The sequence below is a fragment of the Canis lupus genome, chromosome 7, assembly GCF_003254725.2.
Source record: "Canis lupus dingo isolate Sandy chromosome 7, ASM325472v2, whole genome shotgun sequence".
NCBI lineage: Eukaryota > Metazoa > Chordata > Mammalia > Carnivora > Canidae > Canis > Canis lupus.
The window spans coordinates 63,768,281-63,792,374 of NC_064249.1; the positions used below are offsets into that span (position 1 = coordinate 63,768,281).

At 38.1% G+C, this 24,094-nt stretch overlaps 1 protein-coding gene across 3 annotated transcripts in view; it reads left to right on the top strand.

The window, feature by feature from the left end:
• OSBPL1A (oxysterol binding protein like 1A) overlaps positions 1–24,094 on the top strand; it is a 228,127-nt gene that overhangs the window by 24,426 nt on the left and 179,607 nt on the right. For all 3 annotated transcript variants that reach the window (XM_025429282.3, XM_035718484.2, XM_025429284.3), the window contains exons 3-4: positions 3,897–3,982; positions 4,885–4,959. In XM_025429282.3, coding sequence (XP_025285067.1) covers positions 3,897–3,982; positions 4,885–4,959 — 161 coding nt within the window. The remainder of the gene's footprint in view (positions 1–3,896; positions 3,983–4,884; positions 4,960–24,094) is intronic.

The following is a 24,094-nucleotide window of genomic DNA, read 5'->3' on the forward strand; positions in this document are numbered from 1 at the left end:
AAAAATACATTTAAAATGTTTATCGACTAACGTCTGTATGTAAGTGGACCCATACAGTTCAAAACTCATGTTGTTCAGGGGTCAACAGTGTACATATAAAATGACTGGTGAGCTCAGCTTTGCTCTTTTTGAGCACAAGCTATTTTGTGTCATCCAAATGGAGGTGTCTAGTAAGCAGCTGCAAAGGGGAATGTGGATTTTGAAGTCAGTAGTACATGAACAGTGAAAGCAGTGGAAAAAGGCCAGGAGAGATACATTATTGGAGATACCAGTAATGAAGGACTAATCGGACAGTGGAACTTCCAAAGATCCTGAGAGAAGTGCTGGAACAGGGAGAGGTGCAGGGCTGTGGCAGCCTGGAAGGCATGTGAGCTGTGTTGTCCAATGCTTTCCAGTGCTGTGGCAGCTGGAAAGTGCCCCTGGGATTTGGTGACAGTGTTGGCAGATTTAAACTTGAGGACCATTTGAATGACATGGTGGGAGATGAACCTTTTCTGCTCTGGGTGGTAGGAGGCTAACGGGAATGGAAGGGGATGGAAAGGGGAAGTGCAGGCAGAGCGGGAGGGGAGAGTGAAGACAGTAGCTGCAAGGAGAACAGGATCCGAGAGGGCTTTCGTTGCTCTTGGTTATAGTGAAGAGGAAGGGGTGGACGATAAAGGAGAAGAGTACCTGAAAAGCAGAAAGGGATGGAATCCAGGATATAGGATCTGGATTGGTCTTAGATAAGTCAGGAAAGAAGGATGGAAGAATGCCTATTGGTAGCAGTGAGATAGTAGATTTGGCTCTAGGAAGCCCAGGGAGTTCCATGAAAGCTTTTCTTCTCATTGTGAAGCTAAGAGACTGAGGCCCTTTGTGAAGGGGAGGTGTGTGGATAAGAGGCTTAAAGAGAATAGGGAGGACTTTTAAGTGCATGTTGCAGAATGTAGGAGAGACACCTGAATAGGGTATTATAAGGATTGCCAAGCAGAGTCTAGAGTCTAGCTGAAGTATAAGATCCTGAGTTTAAGGTGCCATGAATCTACAGGGTTCTGTTATTTTTCTTCTACCACTGTTCAGCCACCTGGGAATAGTTACAGAAAAATCAAGCTAACATACTTACCAGGCTTCGAGGTTTTTGTAGGCTACTGTGACAGTTATGGAGGGGATTGGCAAGGAAGTTGAAGTGAAGGATCAAGATGATGGATTTATTGAAGGAAGTAAAGGTGAAGGTGTTTACATATATGAGAACTGGTTAAAGAATGAAGGGCTGATTCAATTGCATAAGTCTGGAAGGATACCTATGTGAACAAGCCAGAAAGAGGGCAGTTGGTGAGCTCAGAGATGATGACATCTAGGCTCTGGCTATGGGACTGGGTGTGTCACATCAAGCAGAGGCCAAGTTTGCAGGAAATGAGGGAAGCTGAGAAACTGAGAGACCAGGATACTAAATAAGTAGTAGACACCCCTAAGACAGTGGCACGGTTTGCATGGGGAGAAAGACTGTTGCCTAGAGTTACTTGGTGAGGGGTGAACCGGTGGGATACTGCTGGATGGCGGCAGAGAAGGTGTTTGAGACTTAATGGCAGAAGTCTCAAAAGAGGTTTGCAATGTGAGTGGAGTCCTTGACTAGAGATAGCATTGGGTTTTGATGCGGTGGCTCATTTGGCTTCTGTTGTGTGAGGATCAGTGGATGTGTGGGAATTGTCTGGGGAAGCTCCACCTGAGGGATACAGGAGAGTCCTTGTCCTCAGAAAGAGCTAGGTTTCAGTTGAGAACAGAAAGTAAGAGAAACATTCCATGAAATAGACTGTGGCTCTAGAATTTATTGACTCTAGATTATAGGTTCTAGAGGGCACATGTCTTAGAGGAAACAATTGTGGGAATTTGGGTAAGTGGCAAACAATCACAAGACACTATTGGTGGTATCAGTCCCTTGGGGAGCTGTCAGAAGCTTGTTCTGGGTGCATTGAGGCTGGTTGGTGTCTGGGTTTCTGTTGGCTCAAAATCTAAAATCCAGGAAGTGAGGGCAGCCATTAAACCCTAGTCCCTCCCAAGGAGTGCCCCTTGGGGGGCAGCATGCCCCTAGGCTCTGGTAGACCCTCCAGGGTGCTGGGCTTTAGAATTCAATAGGCTGTATGCTCTTATGCCTGATTTGGAATTTTGATAACCTTCTGGAGGTCTCCCAGCTCTAAGCTATAGTACCCTATTATTTTTTTTTCTTTCTGAATTGATTTGTATAGTACGTTTTCATCACACACAATTACTCTATACCTCTCCTCAGCAAGGATCCAACATTTCATTGCTCTTAACTTTGGTTCTTGTTGTTTAGTTGGACTCTACCGCTCTCGTAACCCATATCCTCATTATTTGAGATTTTTATCTGAAGTCAGGACTCCATTTTCTGTCTCTATCTGCAGAGCTAACAACTTTCCAAATGCTGCAGAAGGGATTCTTTATCAATTCCATCTTTCTGTCCACTCTTATAACATGGTACAGGTTTTCTTGTCTTTTTCTTTCTTTTGTTTTTTTTTTTTTTTTTTTTTTTTTTTTTTTTTGCTTTAATATATTTATGCATATAAACAGAAAACAGTAAAAAGTTCTCAGGAACCCTCTCCTCACACACCATGAATAATAATGTTGGTGAACAGTGAACAGAAAGAGAAATTGACGCAGAAAATTATTGCTGTTATCACAAGTCATTGTATTCCACAGTACCTTTTAAAACAGTTTGTATTTATCTTGTATTAATATTTGTTAATTCCAAGCCTCATCGGGTTTTAATTTTATAAGGTAAAGGATATATCCTTAACTAGGAAACTAAGAAAGATACATAGCTCTCTGGTCATTTTGCCTGCATTCAAAACACCAGGTTGTATACATCCATTTGTTCACCAAACATTCATAAAATGAACACTAACTTTTGACTAGTCATGTTTAACTTCTCTGGGTATACCCTACTGCCTGGATTATGACATGTAAAATTTTTTAAATTTTTATTTAAATTAACATATAATGTATTACTGGTTTCAGAAGTAGAGATCAGTGATTCATCAGCCTAGTATAATAACCAGTGCTCATTCCATCCATTGCCCTCCACATACATACAAACACACCCCACATCATCTTTATCCATTCATCTGATACACATCTGGGCTCTTTCTGTAGTTTGGCTCTTATGGACATCCCTGCTATAAACACTGGAGTGCAGGTGCCCTTTCAGATCATTAAATTTGTATCTTTCGGATAAATACCTACTAGTGTAATTGCTAGGTCATAGGTTAGCTCTATTTTCAACTTTTTGAGGAACCTCCTTACTGATTTCCAGACTGCACCAGGTATGGCACAGGTTTTCAAAAGGAGATGTTTTTCATGAAATACTGTGCTGAGAGGACCAGGTCTTTGCTAGATGATGGCAAGATTTTTAAAGATTCAAAACCTTGGAGTCAATTAGAGATCATTTACTTTGAATATGACCCCCCATGGTGTCTCTTTCTACCTTTTTAAGAATGAGGATATAGGGGATTCCTGGGTAGCTCAGTGGTTTAGCGCCTGCCTTTGGCCCAGGGCACTATCCTGGAGTCCCAGGATCGAGTCCCACGTCGGGCTCCTGGCATGGAGCCTGCCTCTCCCTCTGCCTGTGTTTCTGCCTCTCTCTATCATAAATAAATAAAAATCTTAAAAAAAAAAAAATGAGGACATTGAGTTAAGAGAGTGACACCAGAATCTGGGGCTTATGTATTCTAATCATTATACTTGTTACATTTCTTACTGTGTCCTGTCTCTTGCCTATCATTCATCAGCAGTGCAATGTGAAGGGAAGATTGGCCAGTGAATGGGAATACCTTGCTAAAGAGAAATTTTTATTATAAAATTACCTGAATAGCAAGTAAAAATGCCTTATCTTTTTCCATTTTTAGGAAGAAGTAAGTCTAACTTGGGCTGGACACCTCTTCATCTGGCATGTTATTTTGGACATAAACAAGTGGTTCAGGATCTGTTAAAGGTACATTTATGGCTTAAGTTTTTAAATGAATAAAAGAAATATTACTGCTATGGAAATTATGAAAGTCTTAGAAAAGCCAACTAACCATAGTAGATTACTTAACACTAACACACTTAATTATTCTTTGCTAAAAAGTAGGTTAGCCTGATGACTGGTTAAAATTCTATTTTTTTTAGTCATTTGATTTTTCTATTGACTTTTTAAAATTGCAAAAGTGAATGTGTGAGTTAATGTGAAGATAATAGTTTTTAATATAACAGTTAAAAAAATAACCTAAGCACATCCTAAATGATTAAAAAAAAGATGCAGAATCTCTTAATGAGCACCGTATGATTTAAGATCTCACATTTTTTCAATTCTGTGATAATGTTTCACTTTGATATTTCTGAAATTGCCTTAAAATTGGGCAGTACATTTAAGTAGTGGCTTTTTTTTTTTTTTTTACTGAAAACTTACTAAATTGGTGGAGAAAATATGGTATTTTGTTCAGAATATTCTTTTTTCAATATGAGGGTTTCTAAAGTAGAGTGAAGGTCTGTAGATTTTTAAAGGAAAGCAGCTTTTTACTCTTCTACCTATTATGAAGTAGACTTTTATCTCTCTAGTAGCTTTACTGTTTTACTGTGAATTGAATTGAATTTTAGCATTGACAACCAATGAATATTAACATCATTTTAATTTTGAAATATTTAATATATTTTTTAGGTGCCTGACTGGCTCATTTGGTAGGGTACACAACTCTTAATCTCAGGGTTTTAAGTTCAAGCCCCATGTTGGGTGTTGAGATTACTTAAAAATAAAATATATATTTTTTAAAGAAATAATATATTTTTAGAGAATTATTTTCACCTTTATGTATTTCTTGACATGTGGAAGATGTCTAAAGTTTTCATGTTTGTCAGGCTGGTGCAGAAGTGAATGTATTGAATGACATGGGAGACACGCCGCTTCATCGAGCTGCCTTTACGGGACGAAAGGTGAAAACATTCCACATTTGGTGTTTGGGTGGAATATTTGGGAGAGCAGTCACATGTTTTTTTAAGACTCTATGAATAGGAACTGGGCGAAGCCACAACAAATACATAAACCAGCACTTTGGGTCAAAAGGCCACAAGCTCTTGGAATGAACGTGAGGTCAGGTATTTCCACTCTGGAATCCTGACAGGAGCTCTTTCAGTCCCTGCTCCTGTCCTCTAGGGATGGGGAACTCCTGATAGTTCTTTTTTTTTTTTTTTTTTTTTTAAACTGCTTCATTGAGGTAGAATTTTATGTTGCATAAAACTCACCTACTGTAAGCGCACATTTTGGTGATTCTTAGTACATTTACATAGCTGTGCAGCCAGCTCAGAACGTTTTCTCATGCCTCTTTATGTTTATTCCCTTCTGTCCTCCCCTGCCTCAGGCTGTCACTGATTGGTTTTCTATTTCAAGGATATCTGTCCTTTCTAGAAATGTCTTGTAATTGAAATCCTACAAACTTTTGTGTTTGGCTTCTTTAATTTAGCATGATACTGTTGAAGTTTATTCATGCCATAGAATCCATGTATCTGTGATTTCTTCTTTTTTATGACTGAATAACTTTCCATCTTATGGCTATATCACATTTTTTAATCCTTTCACTGTTCACTGGAAGGACTCTTCCCATTGTGTTGTCTTGGCACCCTTGTTGAAATGAATTGACCGTAAATTTCTAGACTTTCTGTTGTCTTCCTTTAATCTGAATCTATTGTTACATCAGTACTACATTGCTTTTATTACAGTAACTTTATAATTAAGTTTTGATATTGGGTGGTCTGAGTTTTCCAGCTGTGATTTAAATTATTTCGACTATTGTTAGTCAAAATAGTCCAGGGGTGCCTGTGTGGCTCAGTCAAGGTAAGCATCCGACTCCTGGTTTTTGGCTTAGGTAGTGATCTCAGGGTCATGAGATCCAGTCCAGCACTGGGCTCTGCACTCAGTGCAGAGTCTGCTTGAGCTTCTCTCTGCCTGCCCTGCCCAAAATAAATCTTTAAAAAAAACTGTATTTCCATATAAATTTTAGGATCATTTTAATTTCTACAAAAACACCTGTTGGCATTTTGATTGAGGTTGTGTTGTCTAGGGTCTATGGATCCATTTGGGAAGAATGGCCACTTTAACAATATTGAGTCATCCAATCCATAAATGGGAAATGCCTGTTCCTTTGTTTAGATCTTTAATTTCTATTGGCAGTGTTTGGTAGTTTTCAGTGTACAGATCTTATACTCCTGTTAAATTTATTTCCAGGCATTGTATTCTTTTTGATGCTATTTTGAATGGAATTTTTCTTTTAATTTCCTTTTCTGATTTCTTCTTGCAACTGTATAGATAGATAAGTTGATTTTGTTGTTAATCTATATATTGTGTCCCTGTTGTTGATCTGTATCCTGTATCCTTGCTGAATTTGTTCATTAGTTCTAGTAGGCTTTTGTAAATTCCATAGGATTTTCTCTACACTGGATCCTATCATCTACAAATAAACACAAATGTACTTCTTTTCCAGTCTGGATGCTTTCTTCTCTTATTTTACTAGATCTTAGTAAACTGTTGAATACATATGATGAAAGCAGAAATCCTTGTTTTTTGATCATAGGGGAATAGCATCTAGTTTTTTTACCAGTAAGTATGGTGTTTGTGGGTTTCTCTTAGATTCTCTTTATTAGGTTGAGGAAGTGTTACTCTATTTCTAGTTGGTTGAAAGTTTTTTTTTTCTCTAAGATTTTATTTATTTATTCATGAGAGACAGAGAGAGAGAGAGAGGCAGAGACACAGGCAGTGAGCCTGAAATGGGACTCGATCCTGGGTCTCCAGGATCATGCCCTGGGCTGAAGGTGGTGCTAAACCGCTGGGCCACCGGGCTGTCCTGGTTGAAAGTTTTTATCATGAATGAATGTCTAGTGCTTTTCCTGTCTTTTGAGATGAGCATGTGATTTTTTTCTTTAGTCTGTTAATATGGTATATTACATTAATTGATTTGGGGATTTTAAACATAGCTGTGTAAATCCCACTTGGTACTGGATAATGTCTTTACTGTGTTGCTGGATTCTCTTTGCTAACATTTTGCTAGGGCTTTCTTGGGTCTGTATTCATGAGAGATACTGCTTTATAGTCTTGTTTTCTTGATCTGTTTATTTGACTTTGGTAACAGGGTGATACTAACCTTATAGAATGAGTTGGAAAGTGTTCTTTTCTTCTGTTTTCTGAAATAGTTTGTAAAGGATTGGTGGTATTCTTTAAGTAGTTGATAGAATTCACCAGGTAAGCTATCTATGCTTGGACTCTCTAAGTGGGAAGATTGTAAATTACTAATAAGCCATCTATGGTTGGACTTTCTAAGTGGGAAGATTGTAAATTACTAATAAGCTATCTGTGCTTGGACTTTTCTGTGTGGGAAGATTTTAAATTACTGAAACAACTTAATTATTTTATGTAGGTCTGTTCTGATTTTCTGTTTCTTTGAGTCCACGGTGGTTATTTTATCTTTCTGGATTTTTTTTTTTTTAATCTCACTTAAATTGTCTAATTTCTTGGCTTAAAGTTATTCAGGATGCTCTCCTGTGACTTTTCTGGCTATAGGGTTGGTAATGATAGTCCCTATTTCATTTGTTTTTGCTAATTGGTGTAATCTTTTTGTCTTGGTTAGTTTGGCTAAAGATTTATCAATTTTGTTGATCTTTTTCAAGAACTGACATTATTTTGTTTTTTTTTTTGTTTTTTTTTTTATTTTGATATTTTTTGTTCTGTTTATTTCATTTCTGTTCTTATTTCTCTTTTTTGGTTTTTAATTTCCTATTTTTTTTTTCCTTAAAGTGAAAGCTTATTGACTTGAGTTCTTTGTTCATTTCTAGTACACACATTTAAAGCTATAAATTTTCATTTTAGCTGTATACAATACATTTTTGACTTGTGTTTTTATTCTCATTTAAAATATTTTCTGACATTTTCGTCCCTTCTTCTTTGACCCAGAGGTTATTTAGAAGTATGTCTGCCACATATTTGGAGATTTCCCCCAAATTTCTTTCCATTATTGATTCCTAATTTTCCTTATGATCAGATAACATACTTTGAATTATTTATTGAAGAACATGAAATTCTTTTAAAATTTATTATGGGAGCACCTGGGTGGCTCTGTCAGTTAAGTATCTGACTCATGATTTCAGCTCAGGTCTTGATCTCAGGGTTGTGAGTTCAAGTTCCATGTTTGGCTCCATATTGGGCATGGAGCCTACTTAAAAAAATAATAAAATTTATTAGGAACTAGTGGTATAGCATTTGATCTGGGAGAATGTTTTTTGATTGCTTGAAAAGAATATATATTCTGTTTTGCGGGTGGAGCATTCTATAAATATCCATTGGCTTAGTTGATAGAGTTGTTCAAATCATTTATCCTTAACTGATTTTCTATTTGTTTTATGAAATATTGAGAGCGTTCTTTGAAGTATAACTATAATTCTGGAATTGTGTAGTTTCAATTCTGTCAGTTTTTGTTTCATGAATCTTGGAGCCCTATTAGGTCCATATCCATTTGTAATGGGGTTATATGGAATATATGGCAATATATCTTCCTCATGTATTGACCTTTTTTATCACTACAATGTTTTTGCCTTCAGTAATGTTTCTTGTCATAAAGTTTATTTTCTACCTGGTTAATATAGCTAGTCTAGCTGCCTTATGGTTACTGGTTACGTTTTATTTCAGGTGTACAACTCAGTGATTTGATAGGGCTATATGTTATGCTATATTCACCACAAGTGTAGCTATCATCTGTCTCATTACATCACTATTACAGTATCATTGACTATATTCCTTATGCTCTGCTTTTGTTTCATTGACTTACTCATTCTGTAACTGGAGGTATGTATCTTCCTCTCCTCTTCATCCATTTTACCCACTTCCCAAACCCCTTCCCCTCTGGCAGCCATCAGTTCTCTGCATTTATAGTTCTGATTCTGCTTTTTGTTTGTTCATTCTTTTTAGACTCCTTTTATGAGTGTGGTCATAGCATATTTGTCTTTTTCAGTCTGACTTCACTTAGCATAATACTCTTTAGGTCCACCCATGTTGTTTCAAATGGTACAGTTGCCTCCTTTTTATGGCTCACACAAATATGTGTGATCACATTTTTGTGATCACACAAATATTTGTGATCACACAAATATGTGTGTGTGTGATCTTCTTTATCCATTCTTCTTTTTTATATCCATTCTTCTATTGACGGACACTTAGGTTGGTTCCATGTCCTGACTATTGTAAAGAATGCTGCAGCAAACAGGGACACATTTTTCGAGTTAGTATTTTCATTTTCCCTGGGTAAATGCTCAATAGTGGAATTATTGGATCACATAGTATTCTTATTTTTAATTTTTTGAGAAACCTCCATACTGTTTTCCACAGTGGCTGTACCTATTTACATTCCTACCGTCAATGAGTGCATGGGGGTTGCCAACACTTGTTTCCTGTCTTTTTGATTTTAGCCAGTCTGACCAGTGTGAGGTGATATTTCATTGTGGTTTTGATTTGCATTTCTGTAATAAGTGAAGTTGAACATCTTTTCAGTGTCTGCAGACCACCTGTTCAGTTGTGTGTTTTTATCTAGTCTGACAGTTTCTGCCTTTTGATTTAGTGTTGGGTCTATTTACAATTTTAATAATTTTTGGTTTACATCTTTGATTTTGTATTTGTTTTCTCTATGTCAGGTTTTTGTTCTTGTTCCTCCTTGACTGCCTTCTTTTCTGTTACAAAATATTATTAGTGTAAAATTTTAGTTCCTCTAGATATTAAACTTTCTGATCATGTTTATCACAGCAACTTCACACTCTTTATCTGCTAAATACAACATCTATGCCCACAGACAGTACATTTCTGTTATCTGCATTTCTCTTATTATGAGTTTCTTGTTTCTTTGCATGTCTCACAAGTTTTTATTGAAAACTGGATTTTTTAAAAAAGATTTTATTTGATAGAGAGTGCATGCACAAGCAGTGGGGGGAGGGTGGCAGGCAGAGGGAGAGAGAGAAGCAGGAAGCCTGATGCAGGGCTTGATCCCAAGACTCTGGGATCATGACCTGAGCCAAAGGCAGATGCTTAACTGACTGAGCCACCCAGGTACCCTGAAAACTGAACATTTTTTATAATGCATTTTAGCAACTCTGAATTCTGACTTGTCCACCTTCAGGTTATTTTTTTCCTTTTTTATTAATTTGTCTGATCTTCATCTGTGAAATCTGGAATATAAACCAGGCCTGCTGATAGCTCTTCTTTTTTTTTTAAAAAAAATTGTTTTAATGTTTTAACATGATTTCTGTTATGGACTGAATGTGTTCCCTTAAAATTCATATATTGTAATCCTGTCCCCCCAGTGTGATGCTATTAGGAGATAAAAAGTAGGTGAGGGATGGGAATAGCCTGTACCTTCAAGGCTAAAGATGCCTGATAAGCTCACCTGACATTCTAGTTCCATTGAATATGCCACTCAATTTGTTGTCTTTTTTTTTTTTTTTTTTTTTTAAAGATTTTATTTATTCATTCATGAGAAACACAGAGAGAGGCAGAGACACAGGCAGAGGGAGAAGCAGGCTCCATGCAGGAAGCCCGACGCGGGACTCGATCCCAGGACTCCAGGATCAGGCCCCGGGCTGAAGGCGGCGCTAAACCGCTGAGCCACCAGGGCTGCCCAATTTGTTGTCTTTATTGAATACCCAGCACCGTGAAATGATTAATTTTGTTCAGTTTGAAGTCATTTTTTAAAGATTTTATTTTTATTTATTCATATGAGAGAGAGAGAGAGAGAGGCAGAGACGCAGGCAGAGGGAGAAGCAGTCTCCATGCAAGGAGCCCAATGTGGGACTCGATCCTGGGACTCCAGGATCATGCCCTGGGCCAAAGGGGGGCGCTAAACCGCTGAGCCACCCAGGGATCCCCCAATTTTGTTCAGTTTTATACTCATTTTTCAAGATGACAGTTCTCTGAACTCTTCACACCACCATAGCCAAAAATTGCTTTACCTCTTTTTCTTGATTTTTTTCGATTATTTGAATGATCTCGTAAATGATCTATGATAGTTTTATTTGATTACTGTCCATAGTTTAATATGCCTTAAGATTATTTAAAATCCTATATTAAACTTTATATGCATTTGTCACAAGTCAATAATTTGATTATATCATTTCATACTTTTTATTATGAGTAGATTTAACTAATTTTTGTGTGAATTACCATGAATGAACCTTATATGTGCTTAATAAGCATATTTGAATTAGTATATTTTATACCATTACAGTCTATATGCTCATGTGTTGATACTGGTGAACCATATATGCAGTCTTGCTAAAGCTGAGAAAAATGTACTTTTTACAATAAAAAATAAAAATAGTGGGTAAATTGCTATACTTTATGGGATTTTAAAAATGAGCTTCAGATAGTGTAATTTGCCTGATCCATACATGAACTACTTGCTCGTATCTTCACAGCCTGCACTACTCCATTTTTCTTCTGTGTAAGCAAATTCTTGGGGTTGACTTGGATCATGAGATGGCATTCTTGACAGTGCAGCTCAGATGCTGTCTCTCTAAATACGACTTTCTGCAGCTGGGAGAAAACTGCTTTTCCAGATTTCCTGAGCGTATTACATCACTTTCATCTTCTACCCTATAGTTATTGTGTATATCTCTTTACTACTAGATTGAATTCATTTTAGTTTCAAAGAATTAACACACATCAAGTTTTAGTATCTTTGATAAGCACAGCACAGGTCTTTCTGCCTATCTCCACATACCTACCTCAGATCGGCTCATTCATCTGTACTTGGTTCTTCACGTTATTTGCCCGTTTCTGCTGTATTCTTGAACTTCAAACAGGAGACTCTGCTATAAATTGGGCCTTAGTTTGATTTGAACATATTAGCATATATATCATATTATCTCTTGTGTTAGAAAATTTAGCTGAAGCTAAATGGGTACCTCACACAGGAAACTTGAAAAATTTATGTGCTTAATGTTTAAGCATGATTGAATTTTGCAGAAAGTTTAATTTTCTAATTGTGCTTATGAAAGGAACCCAATTATCTTGTTCTGATGTGATCCTTTACTATGAATATAATTTATAATTTAAAACATGTTATGGTAGTGAGATTCAGTGATTTAATAACTAGAATGAGTTGAAAAGGGATTTGGTTTGTTATTAAAGTATTTTACATTCGTGTCCTTCAGAATGTATAAAATCTCCCTGAATTTCATGAAGGACCTTCTGGCTCTTCTTGGTAATTACTGACCCCTAGTGTTATCTAATCAAAATGTACCATAATTCTCAGATGTACTCAGCATTTGTTCTTTGGTTTTTCAAATGCAGTTAGAGTGCTGAAGTTTTTATATTTTTTATGATAATTATAAAATAGGGATACAATTGGTACAGTAAATAATTGGATTGTTGTACTAACCTTTACGTTGATTGACTATTTTCCAACAGAGCTAAGAATACATTTAAAATGAATGCTTCCTCTGTTGTGTGTGTGTCAGGAATTGTGTGTCTGTCACCTGGCATATAGAAGATACATATAATCCTGAGGTTCCTATAAGCTTCTCTATCTTGTTCCCTAACTTACCATCTCTCATGCTTAGGCATTAAATGCCTACTCTGTATCAGGCACTGCACAAATGACCTGATAGGTCTTGTTTCATTTAAAAGGAAATGACAACAATGAAATGTAGGCACAAACATTTCCATTTCTTGTAGTTTGGGCTTCCCAGGAATCCAGCTGAGTTGGAGATTAGTGTGTAACAGGTTAATTGGAATACTATGGGATCACATGTGTGTTGGGGGTGGCGTAGCAGAACTGGGCAGAGGCTGAAGTCAAGCAGTGGTGCACTCACCAGGGTTGCCTCAGCCAGGTGAGGGGAGCTCTGCAAGAGAGGTGACCCATCAAAGCTGTCCCAGTTTGAAGTAAGAGAGCTCAGCACTTAGTGATGGTCAGTCAGTAGGTATTGGCTGCCGTAGGAAGGGACATGACCTTGTGCGAGGCAGCTCTTCTTAGCTGAGTGGATACCTGGAGTGACTAAAGGTAGTGGCTGCCTCCTGGGCACTCCTAGCATCTAGGGTATTAAGTCATCTATTTCTCAGGGTGAGGCTGGGTGTTGTAGCACAGCTTCGATCATAGCTCACCCTTTATTCTGCTCAGATTTGCTTCTTCATAAGCTTCCAGCCACAGCCCCTTCAGGGTTCCAGTGGGCCATTCCCAGCTAGGAGGAACTTAGGAGGAGGAAGGATAGTGAGACAGACTATAGCGTTGCTGCAATTGACCTTTGGGCCACAACTGAATCCTCTTCTCCCTTCTCTGCTGTCTCTTCTAGATATATCCTTCCCTTGACTAGCACATCTGGTCTTCGTGGCTTATCCAGTGCTGTGACTCAGGCCCTCATCACTGGAGATCTGAGCAGGTCATGCCCTTCCTAAGTGTGGAGTTGCCACACTTGTTCATTATTGTCAAAACTAGACCTGGGAGGGGCACCTGGGTGACTCAGTGGTTGAGTGTATACCTTTGGCTCAGGTCGTGATCCCAGGATCCTGGGATCAAGTCCCGCATCAGGCTCCCCACAGGGAGCCTGCTTCTCCCTCTGCTTGTATCTCTACCTCTCTGTCTCTCATGAATAAATAACTAAAATCTTAAGAAAAAAACTGGACCAGGGAATACCAAGAGCTACCTAAGTGTATCATCTGCATGCCAAACATACTCCTCCATTTCCCCATTGTATATAGTCCTCCTTTCTTATGTTCAAGTTCAGTTACCTCTGCTAAAATGATGACGACTCCTGCCTCTCCTTTGTTACAGGAGCTGAGTGTTCAGGCACCCTTTCTCATCTTCTGGCATGTGAATCAGAGCATTATACTCAGATGCCCCCAGAACCTGAAGAAGCCAATCAGGCATTGTGCTTCCTTCTCTGTTTTGAGAAGTGCAAGATGGTATAATTTGTTTTTTACTTTGGAGACACTGTCCTGGCATTACCCAGACCACTGAACCCTTAAAAACAATATGGCATTGTCCCTGAATTCTTCCTAAGATTTATTTCCCACTCCCTGGAGCATTATATCTTAGCAAGGCTTTCAACATTCTAGTCTCTTCTTGTTCATCTGGTTTTATTAATATGTCATTGGTAAGATAGACCACTGTGATGGTCTGTAGGATGAACAAATGGCTCTGAGGCAAAACTGTAAATGTATACTTTGTCTATGAGAATATAAAGTGGTTTTGATCATTTTTTCCTAATCGGGAAAGAGTACACATAATGTCAAATTAGTTGCTATACCATGTCCTTAGGTAATATTAACTTGCTTGGAAAAGATAGCATGCTTTGCAGAGTGGCTATAATTGGGGCTATTTGAATTTATGGAAATCCTCGGTCTTCCTCCATATTCCATCTGGTTTTTGCAGTGTTAGACTGATGAATTAAATGGAAATAGTCTAAGAACCATCACTCCTACATTCTGAGGGTTTTTTTGTTTGTTTGTAGGCTCCATGCCCAGTGTGGAGTCCAGTATGGGACTTGAACTCACAACGCTGAGATTAAGACCTGAGCTGTGATCAAGAGTTGCACTTAACTGACTGAACCATCCAGATGCCCCTGCATTCTGAGGTTTTCAAGGATGGCACTGATCCAACCCATATAAGATACTAGTTTTAATTTATCTGGGCCAGGGGGCAAGGGAGGACAATTTCAGAGCCCTCCTTCTGGCCCTTAGACACCCAGGAATCCACACGAAACTGCCAACAACTTAGTGTGTCTGTTCCAATTGTGTATTCATGGACTGGGGAAGTGATTCCTGGATGTGATTGTGGACCTGCATGTACCATGAGCCAGACCTGAGCCAAGGTCTCATTTATTACCTTGTCCTCATGTATGCCCCCTTTCTAAAAGAGGGGCCAGATGGCACTTGGGGTCTCTCGGCATCAGTGTCAACTTGGACATTAGACCTAACAGTTCCTGAAATGTTTGGATATTCCCCTTTCCCCGGTGTAGCTACCTGGGTTTCATTAGTCCCTTTGGGAATAGTCTAGGAAATTGATGGCTTTGTACGTTTGATTTGGTGTTGCAAAATCTTTCCTTCCAGAATCTGGTCTCTCCTTTAATAGTTTTCAGTCCAAAATTGATTCAGGTCCAGAAACCGGACAAGGTGTCATGACTTCTTCAGAGACCGTCTTCAGCTTCTAACCATTCATCATTGACTTTTTTGACAGTACAAATTGAGTTTTTAACTTGGATGATTCCTAGCAGCATAACCAAAGCAGTGGCCCCTTACAAGTGTCAAAATGCCAGATACGCCTTTGCAGACAGAAGATTTTAAATAAGTGGACTTGCTAGACTGAACATAGTACATAAGATCATATTTTTTATTTTTGCCATATTTTTTATTATTTATTGTGCCAGATTTTTAATTTTTGTGCCTGGAAGGGCCTAGAGGATACATCATTCACCAAAGCAGGAAGAAATGACTGGTGAATAAGGCACCAACATCATTAAGACCCTTATTAAGGTTTGTCTTCTAAAGTCTAGGGCTTCCAGGAAATGACACTGCAGCCCTGATTCACCAATAGCAGTGGGGTATGCAGGGGATGTGTATCATAGGACCCTGAAATAGTAGAGGCTTGGAGATGGCACCTCCACCTCAGAAGCCAGGTGGAAGCAATTACAGTAAGTAAGTACTGTAGCAAGTTCAGCAGGGTAAGATCGGGAGGACTGGCCTGCAGAGAGTTACAGAAATGGCTAACAAAATGGCATTCCTGAGGGCAAGTCACATGGGCATATGACAGCAGATACTACTTCTGTCATCTATTATGATTTTGTTTTGTTTTGTTTTGTTTTATACTCTTTTGATGGATTGAGAAGGTATCATGTCTTACCAATTCTTCAGTAGCTTATTACACATTCTTTAGACTTGGTATCACCCCATAGCCACTGGGTGCTCAGTTCTGTTTCTTCTTTTTTCAGACCCATTCCTCTCCCTCTCTTCAGTTTTTCCTCTTAGGTCAGTAGAGGTTAGCCAAATACTGTCTTCAAGTTTCTTATCTTTCTTGGCCAGTGTGCTCCCTGATGTCTACTGATGTCATTGAAGCATTCTTTATTTCTGTTACTAATGATTTTTATTTGTAGCATTTTCCTCTAACTCTTTATAGTTTCCACTTCAGTTGAAATTCTCTCATTATGTATGTAGTCTACCATTTCAACTAGACCTTTTAATGTAATAATCATAGTTACTTTAAATTCTGTGTCTGATCATTTCAGACACAGAATTTAATTTTGGTCATTTCTGTGTCATCCTGTTGATTGCTTTGTCTCTTGACAGTGGATCGTTTTTTTTCTGTTTTGTGTGTGTGTCTGGTAATTTTTATTGGAATGTTAAACTGTGTGTAAGCTAGTAGAGACAGGTAAATAGTTTGGGCTTGGAAATGGGCATACGTCTTAGTGTGGGAGGTTGGATCAGTCTAGCCTGGAGCACATCTGAGCTTGGGTTTTGTTGTTGCCATGGTTACCTTATGTGTACCAATGGCTTCAGATTTCTATTTCCAAATTTGGTATTGCCTCCATGTATGTTGTAGGCTGATTTTTCTGGAGAGTTTTTTTTTTTTTTTTTTTTTCCCTTGATGTTCCTACTTCACTCTAAGCTTGAGGCCTTCCTAGCATGCCTTGTCCCTCAGAGAGCATTTCTCTCCATGCTGTTGCCTCTCCCTCATTAATTGACTACTCTTGCTTGTTCTCAGTACTTGGTAGTCTTGGGGTGAGAGGAGGGGGCAGAGTGAGTTGCAATTGTCCTGGTGGAGCCTATACATCTTAGGCCTTTTGTCCCTGTGTAAGGGACAGGAGTTTCTTAGATAGTTCTTTATCAGTGATCCTGCTCCTCCAGTAATAGGAGACCTTTAATGTATGGATCCTTGATTGTTTCCTGTCTCTCTCCTTGGTTGAAAGGGTCTTCACTGTGCCTTGTGGATGAAAGATTTGCTGCCTTTTCACAGCAGTGATACTTTTAAAGGAATAACATAAGGCAGAAAGGCTTGCCTCAGGCTTTATAAGCCTTCTCTGCAGCAGTGGTAGCTCCCTCCTCTGTGCCTGCATCATCAAGGGTAAGGCTTTCTCTGATCACCTGCCGGAATCCCCATCCCCTGCCTTTTTTTTTTTTTTTTTTTTTTTTTTTTAAGCACCAGGTGGAGGCCCATGGAGAAGAGTCTGCAGGTGGATAGGAGTTTCCTTTATACCTGTGGTTCGTAGAGGTTCTATATCCTTATGTTAGTGTTTCAGCAGGTAGCAATTCATTGAAATTTGCAGCTCAGTTCCTTTATCTGCTTGTTTGGCAGCCCCTGTCTTACACTCATACCTACCATGGGTGAGCAAGTGCTTACTTGAGGGCAGTTTCCTTAGATTTCAGACTATAGGCATATCTCAAAGATATTGCAGGTTTGTTGCCAGATAACTTCAATAAAGCAAATATTAAAACAGAGTTAAGTCAAATGAACTTTTTCGTATCCTAGTGCATATAAAATTTATGTTTATACTATAGTCTATTAAGTGTGCAGAAGCATTAGGTCTAATAAAACAATGTATATACCATAATTAAAAATTCTGTATTGCTAAAAAAAGGTTGTCATCTGAGCTTTTAGTGACTCATAATCTCTTTGCTGGGGGAGGATCCCACCTCCATGCTGATGGTGATTGATGAAGATTGGAATGGCTTTAGCAGTTTGTTTGAATAGGAGAAAATGAAATTTGCCACATAGATTAATTCTTTCTTTCACAGACCATTTCTCTGTGCATGTGATGCTGTTTGATAGCTTTTTACCCACAGTAGAACTTCTTTCAAAATCCTCTCAAACCCTGCCATCAGCTAAGTTTATGTAGTGTTTTAGATCATTTGTTGTCACTTCAGTCTTCATAGCATCTTCCCCGGGAGTAGATTCTATCTCAAGAAACTGCTTTCTTTGCTCATTCATAAGAAGAAACTCCTCATCTTTGAAATCTCTATCATGAAATTGCAGCAGTGCAGTCTCCCTTCTGATTCTAGTTCTTTTGCTGTTTCTGCCACAACTGCAGGGACTTCCTCCAGTCTGAAACCCCTTGAAGTCACCCATGAGGTTGGAATCAACTTCTTCCAAACTCCTATTAATGCTGATAGTATTTTGGCTGGTGCTTTTGAATCTCAAATGCTCTAAATGGCATCTAGAGTGGTGATTCCTTTCCAGAAAGTTTTCAATTTACTTTGTTCAGATCCATCAGAGGAATGAATCACTGTGGCAGCTAGGGCCTTAAGAAATGTATTTTTTTTAGTCCTAAGACTTAAAGTTGAAATTACTCCTTGATCTATGGGCTCAATAGATGTTATGTTAGCAGGCATGAAAACAATCTTAATTTTATTGTACATCCCCATCAAAGCTCTTGGGTAACCAGGTGCATTGTTAATAGGCAGTAGTATTTTGGGAAGAATCTTTTTTTCTGAGCAGTAGGTCTCAACAGTGGACTTAAAATATTTAGTCAGCCATTTGTAAAATAATATGCTGTCATCTAGGCTTTGTTGTTTTGTTTGTAGAGCAAATATCAAAACAGAGATTTAGCATAATTCCTATGGGCCCTAGGATTTTCAGAGTGGTCAATGACATTGGCTTCAGTTTAAGTCACCAGCTGCATTAGCCCCTAACAAGAGAGCCAGCCTGTCCTCTGGAGCTTTGAAGCCAGGCATTGACTTCTTTCTACCTGTGAAAGTCTAGATGGCATCTTCTTCCAAAACAAGGCTGTTTCATCTAGGTTAGAAATCAGTTGTTTAGTATAACCACTCATTAGTGACCTTAGCTAGAGCTTCTGGAACACTGGCTGCAGCTTCTCTCTCAGCACTTGCTGCTCCACCTTGTACTATGATGTCATGGAGACGGCTTCTTAAACCTTATGAACTCCCCTCTGCCAGCTTCAGACTTTTCTCCTGTAGCTTCCTCACCTCTCTCAGCCTTCATAGAATTGAAGAGAGCCAGGGCCTTGCTCTGGATTAGGCTTCAGTTTAAGGGATGTTGTGGCTGATTTGATCATCTGTTTAGACCACTCAGACTTGTCTCTGTCTCAGCAATAAGGCTGTTTCATTTTCTATTACTGTATGTTCATTGAAGTAACACTTTTAATTTCCTTCAAGAACTTTTCCTTTGTACTAACTACTTGGCTGTTTGGCCCAAGAGCCTAACTTTCAGCCTATCCAAGCTGTGGACATGTCTTCCTCATTAAGTTTAATTATTTCTGACCTTTGATTTAAAGAGAGAGGTGCGTGACTCTTTCACTTGAGTGAACCTTTAAGGGTCATTGTAGAGTTACTAACTTCAATATTGTCTAACTTTAATACTGTGTCTCAGGGACTAAGGAGGAGGCCCCAGGAGGAAGAGATGGGGAGTGGTTGATCCCTGGAGCCATCAAAATACACATAACATTTATTGATAAGTTTGCTGTCTTCCGTGGGCATGGTTCATGGTATCCCAAAACAATAACAATAGTAATGTTAAAGATTAGTGATCACAGATCATTATAACAAATATAATAATAGTGAAGAGGTTTGGGCACCTGGGTGGCTCAGTGGTTGAGTGTCTGCCTTTGGCTCAGGTCATGATCCCGGGGTCGTGGGATTGAGTCCTGCATCAGGTTCCCTGCAGGGAGCCTGCTTCTCTCTCTGCCTCATGCTCTGTGTTTCTCTCATGACTAAATAAAATCTTAAAAAAAAAAAAAAAAGTGAAAAGTTTTTGAAATAATGTGAGAATTAGCAAAATGTGACACAGAAACATGAAGTAATCTAATGCTGTTGGAAAAATGGTTCTGATGGACTTGTTGGATGCAGGGTTGCTGTGAACCTTCAACTTGTGTGAAAAAACAACAAAAAACATGATCTGCAGTTGGTTGTCATGCCATCTCAGTTGCCTGGGTTCAGGCGAAGTAATCATTTTGTAGATGATCTGTTTTTTCCTCTTTTTAAAAAATTTTATTTGAAGGAGGGTGATGCACTTTCCAGCTTTCTAAATTCCAGGTGGAATGTGCAGGTCCCAGTTAATTTATGAAACAGTCTTTTCTTGTGGCAACTTCAGAGACTGTGATACCTAAGTGTTAAGTCGATCGTGTGTCTGTGCCTTACATGTAGCAGTTAATGTTTAGCATGTCTTAGCAGTCTTTAAGGGGCACTTGGGAAGTCAGTCAGTTATGCATCCCACTCTTAGTTTTGTCTCAGGTCATGATCTCAGGGTTGTGGGATCGAGCCCCATGTTGGGCTCTGTGCTCAGCATGGAGTTTGCTTGAGATTCTTTCTCTCTCTCTCTTCAGTCAATCAATCAATCAATCAATCAATCAATCTTCTTTCTTAAAAAGGCAAAAAAAAAAACTTTAAGATTTTACTTTGTGTGTGGCCTCTTAAAAAAAAATCTACATGTGACTGTGCATGTGTATTTCTATTCAGTTTTATCTTTTTGGAATTCCAGGTTACCTTATAGATAAAAGACTTTCATGATTAATTTTGTACTAATTTTTTGATTTTTTTTTTTTACCTATATTCTCTTAGTTATTTATTCCACTCCTGTTTTTTGAAAGTGATTGTCAAATCCACCATCTAGTCTTTCTATTGAATATTTAATTTGTTGTTAATTTTATTTTATTTTTTTATTTATTTATGATAGAGAGAGAGAGAGAGAGAGAGAGGCAGAGACATAGGCAGAGGGAGAAGCAGGCTCCATGCACCGGGAGCCTGATGTGGGATTCGATCCCGGGTCTCCAGGATCGTGCCCTGGGCCAAAGGCAGGCGCCAAACCGCTGCGCTACCCAGGGATCCCCTGTTGTTAATTTTAAAGAATATTTTTCTCTGAATATTCTTTTTTGTAGTCTTTATTTCTTAACAAGGAAATAATCTCATTTTCTGAGGATATTATGGGTTTTTTAAAGGTTTTCTCCATTTTTGTCTCAAGTTTTTTTTTTTTTTTTTTTCCTCTGTCTCGGTCTTAGTCGTTTGTGTGCTGATCAGATCTCAAATCTCAAGTTGTAATGGGCTATCGATTCATGTTTAAGAGTGACATTTCTCAAAACTTGTAGAGATTCAGTAAGCATGAGTAATACTTGCTCACTTGTGGGCTTCATTGTAGGTTGAAGTTTGTTGAACTTGTATAGTAGATTGGTATGTCTTTGTACCTTTTTCATGATTTCATGTAACTGTATAACATGTACAGACCTTTGTGCTTCACATTTCCCATCTTTGTTTTTAATTTTTCTTGAAGATTTTATTTATTTAAGAGATAGAGTGTGTGTGCCAGAGAGCACAAGCAGGGAGAACAGCAGAAGGAGAGGGAGAAGCAGAGAGCCTAATGTGGGGCTCGACCCTGGGACCATGACCTGAGCTGAAGGCAGATGCTTAACTGACTGAGCCACCCAGGCACCCCAGATTTCCCATCTTTGAAAAGAGGTGTTATAATAGTATCTATCTCCTAGGATTTTTGTGAAAATTTAAATGAGTTAATAAAAGTAAAACTTTTAGAACAGTGTCTGTTACATAATTACATAGTAAATGTTAATTGAATATTGGGTATCATTATATCTTTCATTTGTTTAGAAATAATTGTCTTTTTAAATACCAAATCTAGCCTTAAATTTGCTCTTATTATGATCATAGGAAGTCATGCATCATTTTTCAGATGTACCTCTGTTGATGTTTTTTAGTAAAAATTTGGATTTTGAGGAATACTTTATTTGCCTAAGTATGGGAAATTGTTTCCATGTGTATGGATATTGGATAATTAAAACTTACCCTTTTAAGTCCCTAGCTTTTAAAAAGTAGAACTTTTTTTTTTTAAAAATGAGGTATAACTGGAGTGCCTGGCTAATTCAATCAGTGGAACATGCGACTCTTAATCTTGGGGTTGTGAGTTCAAGTCCTATGTTGGGTGTAGAGATTACTTAAAATCTTTTTTAAAAAATGAGGTATAATTGATTTGTAACATGCTAATTTCAGATGTACATTATATAAGGTTCATTATGTATTGCATAATCACAATAAGTATATAGTTAACATCTGTCACCATACAGTTACATTTTTTTTTCTTGTAAGAACTTTTAAGGTCTTTTAGCAACTTTCACATATTCAGTACAGTATTAACTATTAGCCACCATGCTGTACTTTACATCCCAATTACTTATTTACTTTATAACTGGAAATTTTGTACCTTTTGATCACCTTTGCTCATTTTGCCCATCCCCTATCCCCTGAATTGGGCAGTCATTAGTCTGTTCTATGAGTTTCATTTTGTTTAGATTTCTGTAAGTAACATAAAGTATTTGTTTTTTTTTTTTTCTGTGACTTACTCCCTTAGCATAATGTCCTTGTGTTCCATCCATGTTTTTGCAAATAGCAACATCCCTTTCTTTTTAATGGCTGGATATTATTCCATTTTATGTATATACTACAATTCCTTTATCCATCCATCCATTTTTTTTTTTTTTTTTAAAGATTTTATTTATTTATTCATGATAGTCACAGAGAGAGAGAGAGGCAGAGACACAGGCAGAGGGAGAAGCAGGCTCCACGCACTGGGAGCCCGATGTGGGATTCGATCCCGGGTCTCCAGGATCGCGCCCTGGGCCAAAGGCAGGCGCCAAACCGCTGCACCACCCAGGGATCCCATCCATCCATCCATTGATGGACATTTAGGTTGTTTCCCTATCTCGGCTATTGTAAATAATGCTGCAGTGAATGTTAGGTATGCTGATTTTTTTTTTTTTTAGTTAGTATTTTTGCTTTCTACGGAAATACCCAGAATAAATATCCAGAAGTGCAATTGCCTGATCATATGGTAGTTCTATTTTTAATTTTTTGAGGAACTTCCATACTATTTTCCTTAGCTGTACCAGTTCACATTCCCACCAACAGTGCACACAAATTCCCTTTTTTCCCCTACATCATCACCAACACTTGTTATTTTGGTAACTATAATTCTCAGAGGTGTGAGGTAATCTCATTGTGGTTCTGATTTATATTCACTGATGATTAGTGATGTTAAACGTCTTTTTTGTGTATGTCAACCATCTGTATGTCTTCTTTCAAAAAATGTCTATTTAAATTCTCTACTCATATATATATATTTTTTTTTTAGATTTTTATTTTTGGATTGAGAGTTCCAGTAGGGGGAGGGGCAAAGGGAGAGAATCTTAAGCAGACTCCATGCTGAGCATGGAGCTCGATATGGGGCTTGATCCCATGACCCTGAGATCATGACCTGAACTGTAACCATGAGTCAGATGACTATCCAGGCACCCCCCCCTCTGCTCATCTTTTAATTGGATTGTTTTTCTACTATTGAGTTGTAGGAACTCTTTGGATATTAACTTATCAGATACATAATTTGCAGATTTTTTTTTCCCATTCAGTAGGTTCCCTTTTCATTTTGTGGATGGTTTATTTTGCTGTGCAGAAGCTTTTTTTTTTTTTTTTTTAACTTTTCATTTTTAATTTTTTACTTTTGGGGTCAAATCTAAAAAATCACTGCCAAGACATGTTAGGGAGATTACCACCTATGTTTCCTTCTAGGAGTTTAATGGTTTCTGGGTGGGAGCTAGTTTTTGTGTATAGTGTGATATGGTGGTCCAGTTTCATTCTTTTGCATGTGACTGTCCAGTTTTCCCAGCACCGTTTATTGAAGAGACTGTCCTTTCCCCATTGTGTGTTCTTGGCTCCTTTGTTATAAATTGGCCATACATGCATGGCATATTTTTTGATAGCTATATTTGAAATATTATAACACATCTCCCTGCTTTCTCTAATACAGTGTATCCACATAATGAAGCCCCTCTCCCCATAAAATATTCTGCTATTTTCCTTAGAATTATATTGAAGTTACAGCTCATTATTGAAGTAGGTTTCTTGAACTTCTGAATTCTAAGAGTTCAATGAGCATAATTTATGGAAGTTAATTCTTTTTTCTAACTTTGAAACATGAAATCTATGTTGAGATTGCTTTACAAGACGTAAAATTTTCATGTGGAATTTCTGTTAAAAGTAGACTTTTTTTTAAAGGGAGAGGGTGGGAGGGACAGAGGGGGAAGGAAAGGGAATTCC